Source organism: Podarcis erhardii (assembly GCF_964252035.2).
Source record: "Podarcis erhardii genome assembly, chromosome: 3".
NCBI classification, from domain to species: Eukaryota; Metazoa; Chordata; class Lepidosauria; order Squamata; family Lacertidae; genus Podarcis; species Podarcis erhardii.
Genome location: NC_138507.1, coordinates 102501509 through 102514549, shown reverse-complemented (window position 1 = coordinate 102514549; position 13041 = coordinate 102501509). Strand labels below are relative to the sequence as shown.

At 41.1% G+C, this 13041-nt stretch overlaps 1 protein-coding gene and 1 long non-coding RNA gene across 2 annotated transcripts in view; one reads left to right on the top strand and one right to left on the bottom strand.

Annotated features, from left to right (window-relative positions):
- Nucleotides 1-10834, bottom strand: part of PLEKHH2 (pleckstrin homology, MyTH4 and FERM domain containing H2) — a 64237-nt gene extending 53403 nt beyond the window's left edge. The window contains exons 1-2 of the mRNA XM_081854501.1: nucleotides 10677-10834; nucleotides 4644-4773 (exon numbers count right to left, since the gene is read on the bottom strand). Of these exons, the coding sequence (XP_081710627.1) occupies nucleotides 4644-4766 (123 nt within the window). The 5' untranslated portion in view covers nucleotides 4767-4773; nucleotides 10677-10834. The remainder of the gene's footprint in view (nucleotides 1-4643; nucleotides 4774-10676) is intronic.
- Nucleotides 10835-10976: 142 nt separating this feature from the next.
- Nucleotides 10977-13041, top strand: LOC309338133. The gene is made up of 2 exons (XR_014154747.1): nucleotides 10977-11399; nucleotides 12944-13041. It is a non-coding gene; the product is annotated as an uncharacterized lncRNA (long non-coding RNA).

The following is a 13041-nucleotide window of genomic DNA, read 5'->3' as shown; positions in this document are numbered from 1 at the left end:
CTATTGTTGTGCAAGCAGAGGTTTTATACTTAAATGGCTAACACAACATCAGTCTCAAAGTTATTTAAGTTTCTGAACAATGTGCATTAAAGATGCAAAACGGATTGCCAAAAAGCAGAGGCAAACATGCCAAAGTTCAATTCTTCAAGCTAATTATTAAGCAAACATTTTTTCTCCAAATTTAGTCATAAGACTCTCCTATAGCTAGCAATAATATACAGTATTACAAATATTTCCAGCCTCCTTCCCTCTCTTCTCCATTTACCAAACACTTTTCCTTTACCAGTTCTGGGTTTTGTTTTGTTTTGTTTTCATAAGGTATAAGGATAGAAATGCCAAATTACCCCCTCACCATTTCCTGTTTTTACAACCATCCTTCAGTAAACACCTGTTATTGAACACATACTAAAACCACAAAAGGAGCTAAATATATCGTTTTAAACATGCATAAATGGCACTTCTGTCATACTTCATACCAAAGACACTCTTCCCAAATGCCATGCTGTCCCCAGGGGGTAAAGGTCATAGAAATGCTAGGTAAGAGAAGTTGGAAAAGAAATTATGAAGAATTCTTTTAAAGGTGGGAGGAAAGTTGAGACTGTCTGTTTATAATAGTACTCATGTTTAGACCATAGGTTTCTTGAAGGCAGGGGCTTGCCTGTTCTGCTTATTTATTTAAATATGTTTTCCCTTGCTTTTTTTTGACATATACATGTCCACAAGCTGTATGTTGATAATGCATGCTGCTTCCAGTGAGCTGGAGATGGCTTACAAATATTGTCTTACAAAGATCTAAAACAATTAAACAGTTAGATAACAAATACTGTTAATACAGAAAGGAATTCAGAAAAAAACAGAAAATACACTGCCCAACCAATGTACGTTCACATTATAAGCGGATTTAAAACAAAGCCGATTTAAATATCACGTGTGAAAATTATCTTCATCTCTGACTATAGTCCTAGAAATGATTTTTCCCAGAACAGCTTTGGAGTACATATGTACTTCTTCCTAGTTGTCTTCTCTTTTAACCATCCTGGCACATACAAGAACCCCAGAAGGAAAAAGTCTATCTACACAATTCACTGCTGATACAACCAGATTACAAAATCACCTTGTTCTGAGATTATACAAACAGAAACCATTGCTCCTGCTTAGAACAGGTCTGTTGTCACACGATTTTAGCGTGTACTAGCGCCACACACGGGGCAGGCTGCAGAGGGGTTCAAACAGATGTAACCCTTTCTGCTGATGTTTCCTGCTTAAAATTGAAAACATTGCTACAGTTGCCATCTTCCCAGTATACCTATGCAGTATTAAACTGCAGAGGGGTGCATGGGGAAGGACAGCAGGTGCAAACTTTTGTCCCCAATTCTCATTTCTAGTAGGAAAAGAGACCAAATAAATGTTCTATGAGGACATTCCCTGCTTTCCTCTGTACTATTGTGCTATGAAGATACTTTTTCTTTTCCGATTGGTAGGAAATGGAAAGAGGAGTCTTCAGCTCTTGGTCTGGGGGAATCAGGAAGATATTGCAGATTTTTTTACTTATTATTTCAAACAAAATGTACCCCTTCCCCCAGATTCTCCCAAGAACCACCATCAAATAATTTAATTAACTGTTTTTCTTTTTTGAGTATATTTAAATATATTGCTGATAATCTCAAAAGTTGAGTACTTGAACTCAACAAAATTTGACTGATTTTATATAACAGTATTTTTATCCTACTTTGGAAAGTCCAAAATAAGCTTTTAAGAGTAAACCTGAAAGAACAGATTTAAACCAGCATGTGGTGAAGCTCAATTCATTGCTCAATCCATTGCTTACAAGGGGGAACCTATCCCATGGAATGGTCCAGTTTCCTCAGGACTTTTGGGCCAGTATTTCAACATCTAAGAACTATGGACTCAGAAGTGTCAGCAACAATGGCATGAGCCTACTTATGCAATGAAATGTTAACTTTGAGTTATTTAATAGAAACTGCCTTACCATTCTTCTTTGAACTCCAAAAAGGGGATAAGGGGAATGGTGGTTCAGCAGATATGGATGTATGCAAGAAAACTGTATGTGTGTAAGACTAAGAGGCAGAAAGTATCTTTCCCGTGTGGCAAGTGTAAGTGAGTTTAACCTGATGAAAACAGATATATTTTTTTAAAAAAATGAAAATGGCAGTGTGCAATATCAACAAATTAGGCAAACTTCGTGCTAGGAAAATAAAACAGTCAAGGTTAGGATCAGGATTTATGTTTTACATACTGTACCAAATTGTTTAGTGTACAACTGAACTTCCCTTCTGCACCCCACTTTAATTAATCCTGTGTTTTGACATTCAAATTGAGAACGTGGAGTGGGTGTAAATTCCTAGATCCACCCTTAGACACATTCCCAAGGCTGCATGTTGGCAACCCATAGAATAGCTTCCCATTCTTTCATGAGTGTGTTTAAGGGTTATGTGTGAAATGCATATACACTGAAGTTCCAGAGACAGATTTAAAAATGCTCTGTTACCTGTTCTTAGTTTCACACATTGCACCCACCTCCTTCATTTCTTTTCTGTGTTCTCTCTTGGGTGGCCTCTCTGGAGTTGAACTCCAAAAAGGAATTTGGCACATTGCCTGTTCCACTGGACTACAGTCTGGCCTAATCCTATAGTAGTATTTAAGCTCATCATGCTCCAACCCTTCGTTTTCCTTGATCCCTTAGCACTTGATAACAGTCTATAGTGAATGAGCTGGGTCAGATTTCACCAAGGTCATATATGCCGTAGCTCCTGATAGAGGAAATAAGTGACAACACTGTCACTTTGGTACTTTGTGTATTAGGTGAACTGTGACAAAAACATGTGTTGTAGAAAAGGGAAAGGAAATGTATTTTCCATTGTAAAATGCCAACTGCACTCAGCTTACAGAAAAACACTCCTGACATTTCCCTGAGAAGGGTGTTTTCCCTTTATTTATTTTGCAATACTTTGCAGATTCAGAAAACTCAACAGTAATAAAATAAATTCCACTTGAGCGCTACGGACAGCATAAGTATGTTACAGTAGAGGTACTTTCTACACCATTCTTTGAATTCCTATGAAGACCTCTCCCACTTGCAGCAATAGCAACTTCTGCTTAGATCTTCAACAAATTCTCTTTCTTTGCATATAACTTTTTATAAAGCACACCCTGACTAGGCATAAGGGGGGGGGGGTCGGTTTCCACTACTGAAGGTCTGTATTCCCTTGTCTGCTTCCTACTCCCACATTCTCTCCCATAAATGCTGCAAGGTTAATCATCCAATGTGTGCTAACTTCAGAAAGAAACAAAAGACTGAACCTGCCTAGTGAGAATTTCTTTAAGGATAACTTTAAAAGGCAACATTGTATAGATACCACATTTGTCTCATGTTTAATAGTTGTGGTTTTTGAGGAAATTCCTACCAACTATTTCTCATCTGTGCTTGTGCTGATAAGACATTAAATCAGGGGTGGCTAACCTGCAACCTTCTAGATATTGCTGGACTACAACTCCCAACATCCCTAACCACTGACCATGCAGGTTGTAGCTGGGAGGGGGCCACAGGTTAGGCATCCCTGTATTAAATTTCTCTCAGTGATAGTTTTGCCTTCAGACATTATTCTAAAATAGATACTGCAGCTTATCTTGTTTGTTTTGCTTGATAGGTCAGGGGAGTAGATTCGCTCAGGCACATCCTTTACACCTTGGAGACACAAGTTTGCATCATGTTGTGGTCTGCCAGCAAAAAAGGATGGGAAATATTCTCCCTATAGCTTTCTTAAACAAACATGTTTAGTCTGTATGAGAAATGGAAGGCACTCCTGAGCTTTCTCTGCACCCCTGGTATAAAGAGGCCTTTCTTATTTCAAATATTATTTCAGTTCTTTATGTGAAATTAATTACATTTTCAGCACTTTCCTGATTTTGCATTCCTCACTGTTCTCCCCTATATTCCCTGCCAACTGGAACAGCAGCAGACCACCCTTGCAGTCCAAATGGCTATATAAAAACCTATCTGTGAAACAGGAAATACTATACAAATCAAATATCCTTAATAGCTAAAGGTTTGCAAACTTATTTTAGCTTCAAAACACACACACACACACACACATTTACAATGAAATGTTATTGTCCATGGCAAGAAAAAATGCTCAACTGTCTACTATCAGATACAGCTCTACTTGTACAACAAATGTAAGCGTGATGAGTCGTGTCTGAATATGATTGTGTGTTCAAATGAACATCATCTTAAAAGAAATGTATTCTGGAAAGACAGCATTCACATTCAGATACATGCACATGCTAATGTTCACTGGAAAGTGTACCAGTTCCTCATTCAGCAACTGAAATGCATGTAGGATTCTAATTTCACACCTGAATCTTCTTAGTTTGATTGAGACTGTACACCACCATAATCCTGCTTCCTATATAGAACAGTATTTCTTCTTTAAAAAACACATATATTTTCTTTAGGAATAAATATATAAATATGAGGACACTTGAATAAAAGTCTAATGATTACCACAGCCAGATAAACCTGATCACACAATAAACATCTATTAATTTATTTGGATCATGATTTAATTATAGGTTCTTTAAAAACAATACCTTTTATTATATTAAGATGGCTTAAGACCTACCTTGTCTGCTAACAACTCTCTAATTTTGCTTGCTTGGAGGCGAAATTTCATCAGCTGGGATTCTAGAGCTATGCATCTTTCTTTCCAGTTTATAGTTCCCTCAAACTCTAGCAACTCTGCCATATTTATGCTGTGAAGGGGGAAAACAAGCTATTTAATATTCCATATAATTGTTTCTTCATTCTTATATACATACAGAAGGTGTTCCTATATATCATAAATAGCAGCATAGTAAAGATTTTTACTCTGTGGTAAGCATGTTTAGCCTGGAGAAGAGGAGGTTAAGGGGTGATATGATAGCCATGTTCAAATATATAAAGGGATGTCACATAGAGGAGGGAGAAAGGTTGTTTTCTGCTGCTCCAGAGAAGCGGACACGGAGCAATGGTTCCCAACTACAAGAAAGAAGATTCCACCTAAACATTAGGAAGAACATCCTGACAGTAAGAGCAGTTCGACAGTGGAATTTGCTGCCAAGGAGTGTGGTGGAGTCTCCTTCTTTGGAGGTCTTTAAGCAGAGGCTTGACAACCATATGTCAGGAGTGCTCTGATGGTGTTTCCTGCTTGGCAGGGGGTTGGACTCGATGGCCCTTGTGGTCTCTTCCAACTCTATGATTCTATGATTCTATTCTCAGTTCTACCAAGTTCAATGTTTGCCCTCCAGTATTATTATTATTAATAATAATTTTGTATACTCCGCTTCATCTGTAGATCTTAGGGTTGTTTAGAACATAAAAATACAGTGTGTTTAGGACTACAATTTTAATTTAACAACTTCAGTAATATCCAAAGAGAGATCATACACATATAATGTTCCAGTGTTTGATCTCAACTTATTGAGTTGGGGCTAGGTACAAATCTTTCCCGTAAAATCATTTTGCAAACTGATAAGCTCCACTGACAAGAGATGGATTAGGAAATATCACCCATTTATTACTCTGGACATTTCATATCCAAACTGCAACTTTAAAAGATCCAGTTTAACTAATTAATGTTTCTATTATTACTTATTAGACTAGTTACACAAAGGTCTCCAAGCAACTTATAGCATATTTAAAAACATGAGCATAAATACATTATAGTATCAATACTGTACATTCACACAAAATGCATGAAATTACAAAATTCACAAAACAAACCTCCATAACAGCCATAGAAAAGCTTTGACAAGTTATCACTATCCAAATAGAGTTGTAACTGAGCCAACAGCCTATGCTGATGAAAGGCACTCTGTGCTGAGGTACCTGTGTCTCCTCTGAAAGCAAATGAACACCCCAAACTACAAACACACTCCTATTTAATGGATGTTTACCACTCTTAGCAATATATATATATATATATATATCATGAAACAGTTTACAAACTGCATTGACACACTCAAACAAATATAGAACGACAATTTTCTTGGTGAGCCACTGAAAGCCAAGGTGAAAAATAGATCTTTATGGCTCTTTTAAAGGTATTGAGGGATCACGCTTGCCAGATATCACTTGTTTCTATCATGAAACCAACGAGAAAAAGACAATCAAGATAAACAACTATTGGCTGAAAGAATGTTTAATTATCTACCACATTATTTACATGTACAACAGTTTTCGATATTTTCCAACAAAAGCTGTTATAGGGTTAACTCCTAGATTATTTAGAACTTGTCAGTTATTTATCTATTTAAAGCATTTTGGCTCTTTAGTAAAAAAAAAGTTAGTTAGCCAATCTTACTTCTAAGGACATAAACACGCTTTGCACTGTAAAACAACTAGCCAGTGCTCTTTTCTGTTCAGGTAGATAAAAATAAAATTCCATTACAGTGGTACCTCTGGTTGTGCACAGGATCCGTTCCAGAACTCCAGTCGGATCCTGAGCTGTGCGTATCCCGAGATGCCGCTTCTGCGCACGGTGCATAGAGTGCATCCTGCACATGCGCGCGTGGCGAAACCCAGAAGAATACTTCCGGGTTTGCCGTGCACATATCCCGAAGGATACGTAACAGGAGGTGAACGTAAGTAAAAGTACCACTGTACTGCATCAGGCCTAGCAAAAGTTTGGAAAATAAGCTCTATTTTCCACCTTTCATGTGGCTGTAAGCAGGGGCACTGCTAGGAACTAAATAACACAACAGACCCTTAACACATATTTGCATATGCTAGTCATAATAACAATAATTTTATTATTTATATCCCGCTCATCTGGCTGGGTTGCCCCAGGCACTCTGGGTGGCTTCCAGCACATATAAAACATAATAAAACATCAAACATTTAAAAACCTTCTGAAACAGGACTGTACAGTAATTCATATGTACAGATGAAAGTTTAAGTCTTCAATCAAATTAAGATGGTTGTGGGTCTTACTTGAATTGCACTTTACAGCACACCCAGAAATCTTGCAAGCATAGATGCCAACTCCTAGGGGCTGAGGTCCCTTCAGCCCCCCATAAAATATTTGAGGGGGGGCAGGGCCCCACAAAATTGATGGGCCTTGGCATTCAATTGGTGTGCGTGCTGCATCATGTGATCGATTCTGTGGGGCAGGGCTGCTTACCTGACCCCCCCCCCATATTTTATTCAAGTTGGCACCCCTGCTTGAAAGCAAAGTAAAATATTAATTATTTTTTAAAAATAAATGGGGACGCAGGAGGTTTGAGGCCCATTACAAAGAAAGGACCTGGGATTTGGGTCCCCTCCTAACAGCACTTCTGCTGTAAGAGTACTTCAGTTCAACTTTTGCCAATACAATTTGGATGGATTATCTCCTCTTTCCTCTTTCCCTTCTGAGTTTTTGTTTGTGTTAATTTCATTTGTATTGTTTTCTTTTTAAAATTGAGTTCTAAAGATCCCAAGGATAATTACCAAAAACAGTTGGTACCACTTACAAACAAATAGTATCAAGAATGTTTTTGGCTTTTCAGAGCTTCTACATAGGTGGAAATTGAAGTTTGTGGGAATAAAGCAGGCATAAGCAAACTTGGCCCCCCCGATGTTTTGGACTACAACTCCCATCTTCCCTGACCACTGGTTCTGTTAGCTAGGGATGATGGTAGTTGTAGTCCCAAAACATCTAGATGGTCCAGTTTGCCTGTGCCTGGAATAAACTTTCTGCAGATGTCCCAGTGAATATATGAACATGACAAACAGGGTAGAATTTTTCAGTGTTCAAGCATTTAACTGAGATACAAATATGATATCACTCATATAAAGCTTGAAATTGACCCTATTATTGTGAGGGTTTTGTTAGTTATAATTCCAGCAAATTATTTGCTTTGCGTTTTCCAAAAAGCAAAGGATTATGGAAATATTTGCTGGCACAATATATGCTGTTTACAATTGCACTGAATGATCTTATTTATGAGTCAATGACTTCCCGTCTCTTGTTCAATTCCTCAAGGGAAAATAAATGAGTTCATCACTTTGGCTGGGCTAAGTGTTCTGATTCAGCATTGTGAACCTACACACATTTTCCCTCCTTTTCTTTTTTAAATAGTTTTTTATAAACCAACAGTGCAGTCCTATGCATGCTTACTCAGAGGTAAGTCTTATTACATTATGTAGGGCTTACTCCCTTGTACAGGATTCTAAGTTTAAGTTCCTTAAACATTAGGTTACAAGTTACGGCATGATACAATAATTCTGACAAATCTGTTTCAGCTAAGTTTTTTATATTTACTGCAAGGATATATATATAAGAATTAAATATTTTATTTCTGCTTGGATATATTGGGATGGTTTAGCTGTCATGATACTGATACGGGAATTCATTTTCATATTTTACATTAAACCATGTGGCATTATGCAGTGGGCTAATATTTTGCAAAAACATGCATTAACTGATCATATAAGGCATCAGAATGCAAAGGAAGCAGATCCAGACTTGAAGATCCACCAACCTGAAACAGGAATGGAACTGTCAGTAACTCTATAAATGAAAGTTTATAGCCAGAAGGGAGTGACAATTTGTTCCTATTTAAATTGCAGGAAAAGCTCCAATTACTTCAGTGAGGTCAGGGTTTTTCCCAAAATACTCTCCCAACACACAATGTAAACAAACAGAAAATAGAAGAACTTTTCATTATAGTAGGTCATTTCCCCCCATTTAGCAAGAGACACATCCTTTTAACATGAGGGGATATTAAAATGTGATTTAAAACACACCTCTTTAAAATGAAGTGTTGCATTTCTAGCATTCCACACAGAAAACTGGAAGTAGAAGTTTTAATTTGCTACCTGCAAGCTAGCTGAAACCATAAGGTAGTGATATGAAATGTAGATGATTGCTCAGTGGTCTAACACTGTGGCACTGAAGTTCATGGCAAGGATTTGTCCATGCAGAAACTTAAGATACCACTAGCTAACACTTTTCTTATTGCTGACTCTTGAGTACTCTGTCATATACATGGAAATGTATAATAGAAAGATAAAGAAGTGGTGATTACCTACTTCTACTGCAGGCACTTAAATGCACTGTTTTGTTTTCATATACTAGAATTGATCGCAATCTATCGGTTGATCGTGGGGGTCCCTGATCGATCCTGGTTGATCGTGAGATCCTGAGAGATCCCCCCCCCCCAAAAAAATCTGGATTTTGGTAAAGCAGTCTGTGATGTTTTATAAACTTTTATATACTACCCAATAGAGACTCAATGAAAAGGGTATGCCATATCATTCCTTGCACTGGGCTCCTTTAAATTTCCCTGCAATTGCAGCTTTCCCCTTATCATAAAGCAAGAGATCATTGACCATGTTCCCAGCTCAAGTACAGTTCAGAGTTCTGGGAGTTTGGCCAGCATGAGGAGCAGAAGAATCTCGGGGGTGGGTTTTCAGGGTGAAGACTCTGTAAACTGCAGATGGTGATGTTAAGGGCTTTCTGTGCTACTTTAGTCTCTGCTCTCTTCCCGCACAGGAGATTTAGTCCTAAAAATATTTACATACTGCTATTCATTAAAGAGAAAATCAGAGCCATTCACAACAATTGTATATAAAACCATATTAAAAAACGTTAAAATCAGAAATCAGACGAGTGTGGAAAAAACAAGGTTCAAAGCTATGAAGCCCACAAAACAGTATGCTTAACAGGCACAAATCAGGGCCAGGAAACAACCTGTTTTATCCATCCCAGGACTTGGTTCTGGGATATACAAACAATTAAATAAACAGACCACCGAGCACGTACAGAGTGCCTTTCCCCTGGCCAGGGATGCCAACTTGAATACAATATTGAGGGGCCAGGTAAGACCCACCCTGCATATTCAATCACATAATGTAAACACACACACCATTTGAAAGGCAATGCCCATCCACGGGGGGGGGGGGGGCTTAAAATATGTTAGGTGGGTGCCAAAAAGACCTTGGCCCCTAGGAGATGGCTCCTATGCCCCTAACCACAAGTAGTCCTCACGCTACCATAATGTGAGGGGGCATCACAGGAGGCAGACTGTGTGCCCTTTGGGGCAGACCTGAGCCCCTGAACCTCTGACTGTGTTTCCCACCTTTACCTCCAGCATCCTTTAATGCACATTTTAAGCAGCTGGGCATGCAGGCTGCCCGATTTATCCCTGGCATCCAGCTCCCCATCAGCTGTCTGAAAAGGGAGGCTAGAACTTGACTGCCCCCGGTTTCCCCACTCCCCCGCCCCCAGATGTGGGGCAGAGCTGCTTGTTCTGACGACGAGAGGCGAAGGCACTCTTCGCGCGCTCAGAGGCGCTGCTGTGGGCGCCCAGCCATTAACTTCTGAGGCGCCCACCTGATGCCCCACCACGGATAGACCAGACAGTGATTCAGAGGCAGAGAGAAAGAGAGGAAAGTTCATCCAGCAGCAGCAGCAGCGAGGGAATTTATATATATATATAAAAAGCTTGGGAGTTCCCGCAGCTTCCCTGCTGGGCCAAAGGAAGAGCAGAGAGAAGGCGAAAGTTGGAGGGAAGAGGGAGGGAAGAGGCATGACTTCCCCCGCACCGTCTAAAAGTCTCTCGACTTCCCCCGAAGAGGGGAAAAGGGAGGCTCCCCACCCCACCCCCCCAAAAAACCACAACTTAAGCCAGACCTGAGGAGGACGGGCGGCCTCCGCCTCCTCAACGAAGTCTCTCAGGCGCCCCTCACAAGCAGCGCCGCCGCCGCCTGGCTTCCAAAGGCTCCCTCCGCGCCTGTCCCACCAGCACCATCCCCGCTGTCCGTGGGGGGCCGGCAGGCGGCCTGGGCTGAGCGGCAGCCGCGCCGGCCATTCAGCGGGCGTGGAAGGCGGGGCTTGGGAGCGCTCGGCAGCCTCTCCGCAGCGGCCCGGGGTGGCGGTTTCTTGGGGCCGAGGGGGCAAGGAGTTGGGCAGGAACCACCACGACGTGGGAGGGGGGGGGAACGAGCGGAGCGGGGCTGAGGGAAGCCGCCGTGTATCTGCGGGACTCGCCCACGAGAGGCCGAGGGCGAGACACCTCAGTGGGCCGGCCTGCCTGCCTGCCTCCCCCGCTTTACTTGCGCGAAAGGGCTCCCCGACGCACAGCTCTGCGACACGCGCGCAGCCCGAGCCTGAGGAGAAATTAGGCCCTTATATAGCCCCTTCCCCGTAGAAATGAATTTAGGCTGCTGAACCTGGCTATCATCGTGTATCATTTATTTACCAGAAAAAAATAATCTCAAGAAGGGACCCGGAGGGTCATGAAATCCAACCCGCTGCAAATGCGAGAATCTTTTGCCCCACATGGGGCTCGAACCCACGACCCTGAGGTTTTAAGAGTCTCAAGCCCACACCAAGCTCCCACGTCAGTTTGGAGGGGTAGGTTGCCCAGCAAATTTTGTTGCCCGCTTTCAGCATAAGCTGAAAGGATAAATCCGAGGCAAATAAAAAGGCGACGTTTTGTTGTTGTCGCTGATCGTGCAACAGGGAACTGGCGACATCAAATCAATAAAAGCTAATTTAAACCAGCTCCAGCGGGTGAGGAAAGGACAACAACAACAGAGTCTTTCTCTATAACTGGAAAGTTGTTGAAGGTGATCTAAGCATTCCCAATATATAGGAGTGGTTGCACCATCAAAAAAGCCCCTTCTCTGATCAGCACCTGCTTCCTCACAGATGGTAGTATCATAGAATTGTAGATTTGGAAGCGACCATGAGGGTCATCTAAGTCCAACCCGCTGCAATGCATCCAACATGGACCTCAAACCCATGACCCTGAGACAGGCATGTCCAACTCCCAAGAGACTGCCATCTACTCCCTCTATTAAAAAAAACATGGCAGTGATCTACCCATTCTTTTTTGTGGGGGGGGGGGACATCGATCAGGATCACGCAAACCACCAGGATCAACCAGGGGTGGACCGTGAGCGACCAGTAGATCACAATCAACTGGTTGGACATGCCTGATATATAAGATTCTTCCTAGTGTTATGAGTTTGGGGAAGTAGGCTGTATGCCGAGACCCTTCTAGCCCCTGAATCTACCAACTGTTAAAATAAAAGCCAGCCTATCTTCTTGATGAGGCAATAGCCTGGGTGATGGGCCATTATTAAGAGAACTAAGGAAAGGGGTTCTGTGCAAGATAGAAATGGGTACCACCCACTCACTCTGCAACAGTTAATTAGAAGGAAAAGGCAGAGTTGAGTGGCAGTGAAGCAAAAAAGCAGCAGGCCAGAAAAACAGGCAGAGCAATGTTTGTCTTCTGTTTGAACCCAAAAGGCTGTGGTTATGGGAGAAACGAGACCTTTTTTGCTATGAACCCCTCCATTGTAAGCCCAGGTTATAAACCATATATCACAAAAGCACCACAGTCTCCATTGTGCCTCATTCCCAAAGGAAACACGAATCCTGGGTAAGTGTCTGAAATCCCTGGGATCTCATACCACTTGGAGATTAGGTGCCATGTACAGAATTACGGAAACTACAAATAATGAATGGTAGTTTGTTGTCCACATGACATTGTCTACAACAAATGCCATTGCGTAGTTTGCACCCTCCCCCATTAACTCACAATTTACTGTATCATTTCTGCAGTGGGGGGTTGCTTACTGGTTTATTTTTATTTTTTTGGTTGAAACAGTAAATCCAGAAATGCAACAGCATTTTGATGAGGTCGAAAGTGTGTGGACAATGCACAAAACTTTTCATGCAAGAGCAGCAGCACTCAGTTCACTCTAAACTACCGTGTGAAAGTCCCCGATAATGGAAATGGAAATAAAGAGTCATGGGTGGTGTAACTACAGCCAAAATTTTCCCCATTTGTGTGCAGGCATTCTTTCCTTTTCATGCAACACTGCCATTTTTATCTTGCTCATAATAAATTCTACAGACTGAAGTGTGCTGTTTTCTTTTTTGCTTGCCAGTTCCCGGGAGCGTTGAAGACTTGAAGCCAAGAGCATAAAGAGATTTATCAATCAAACAGTTGAGAAAGGAACTTCTCAATAAAGTTGTTTCTCATTTA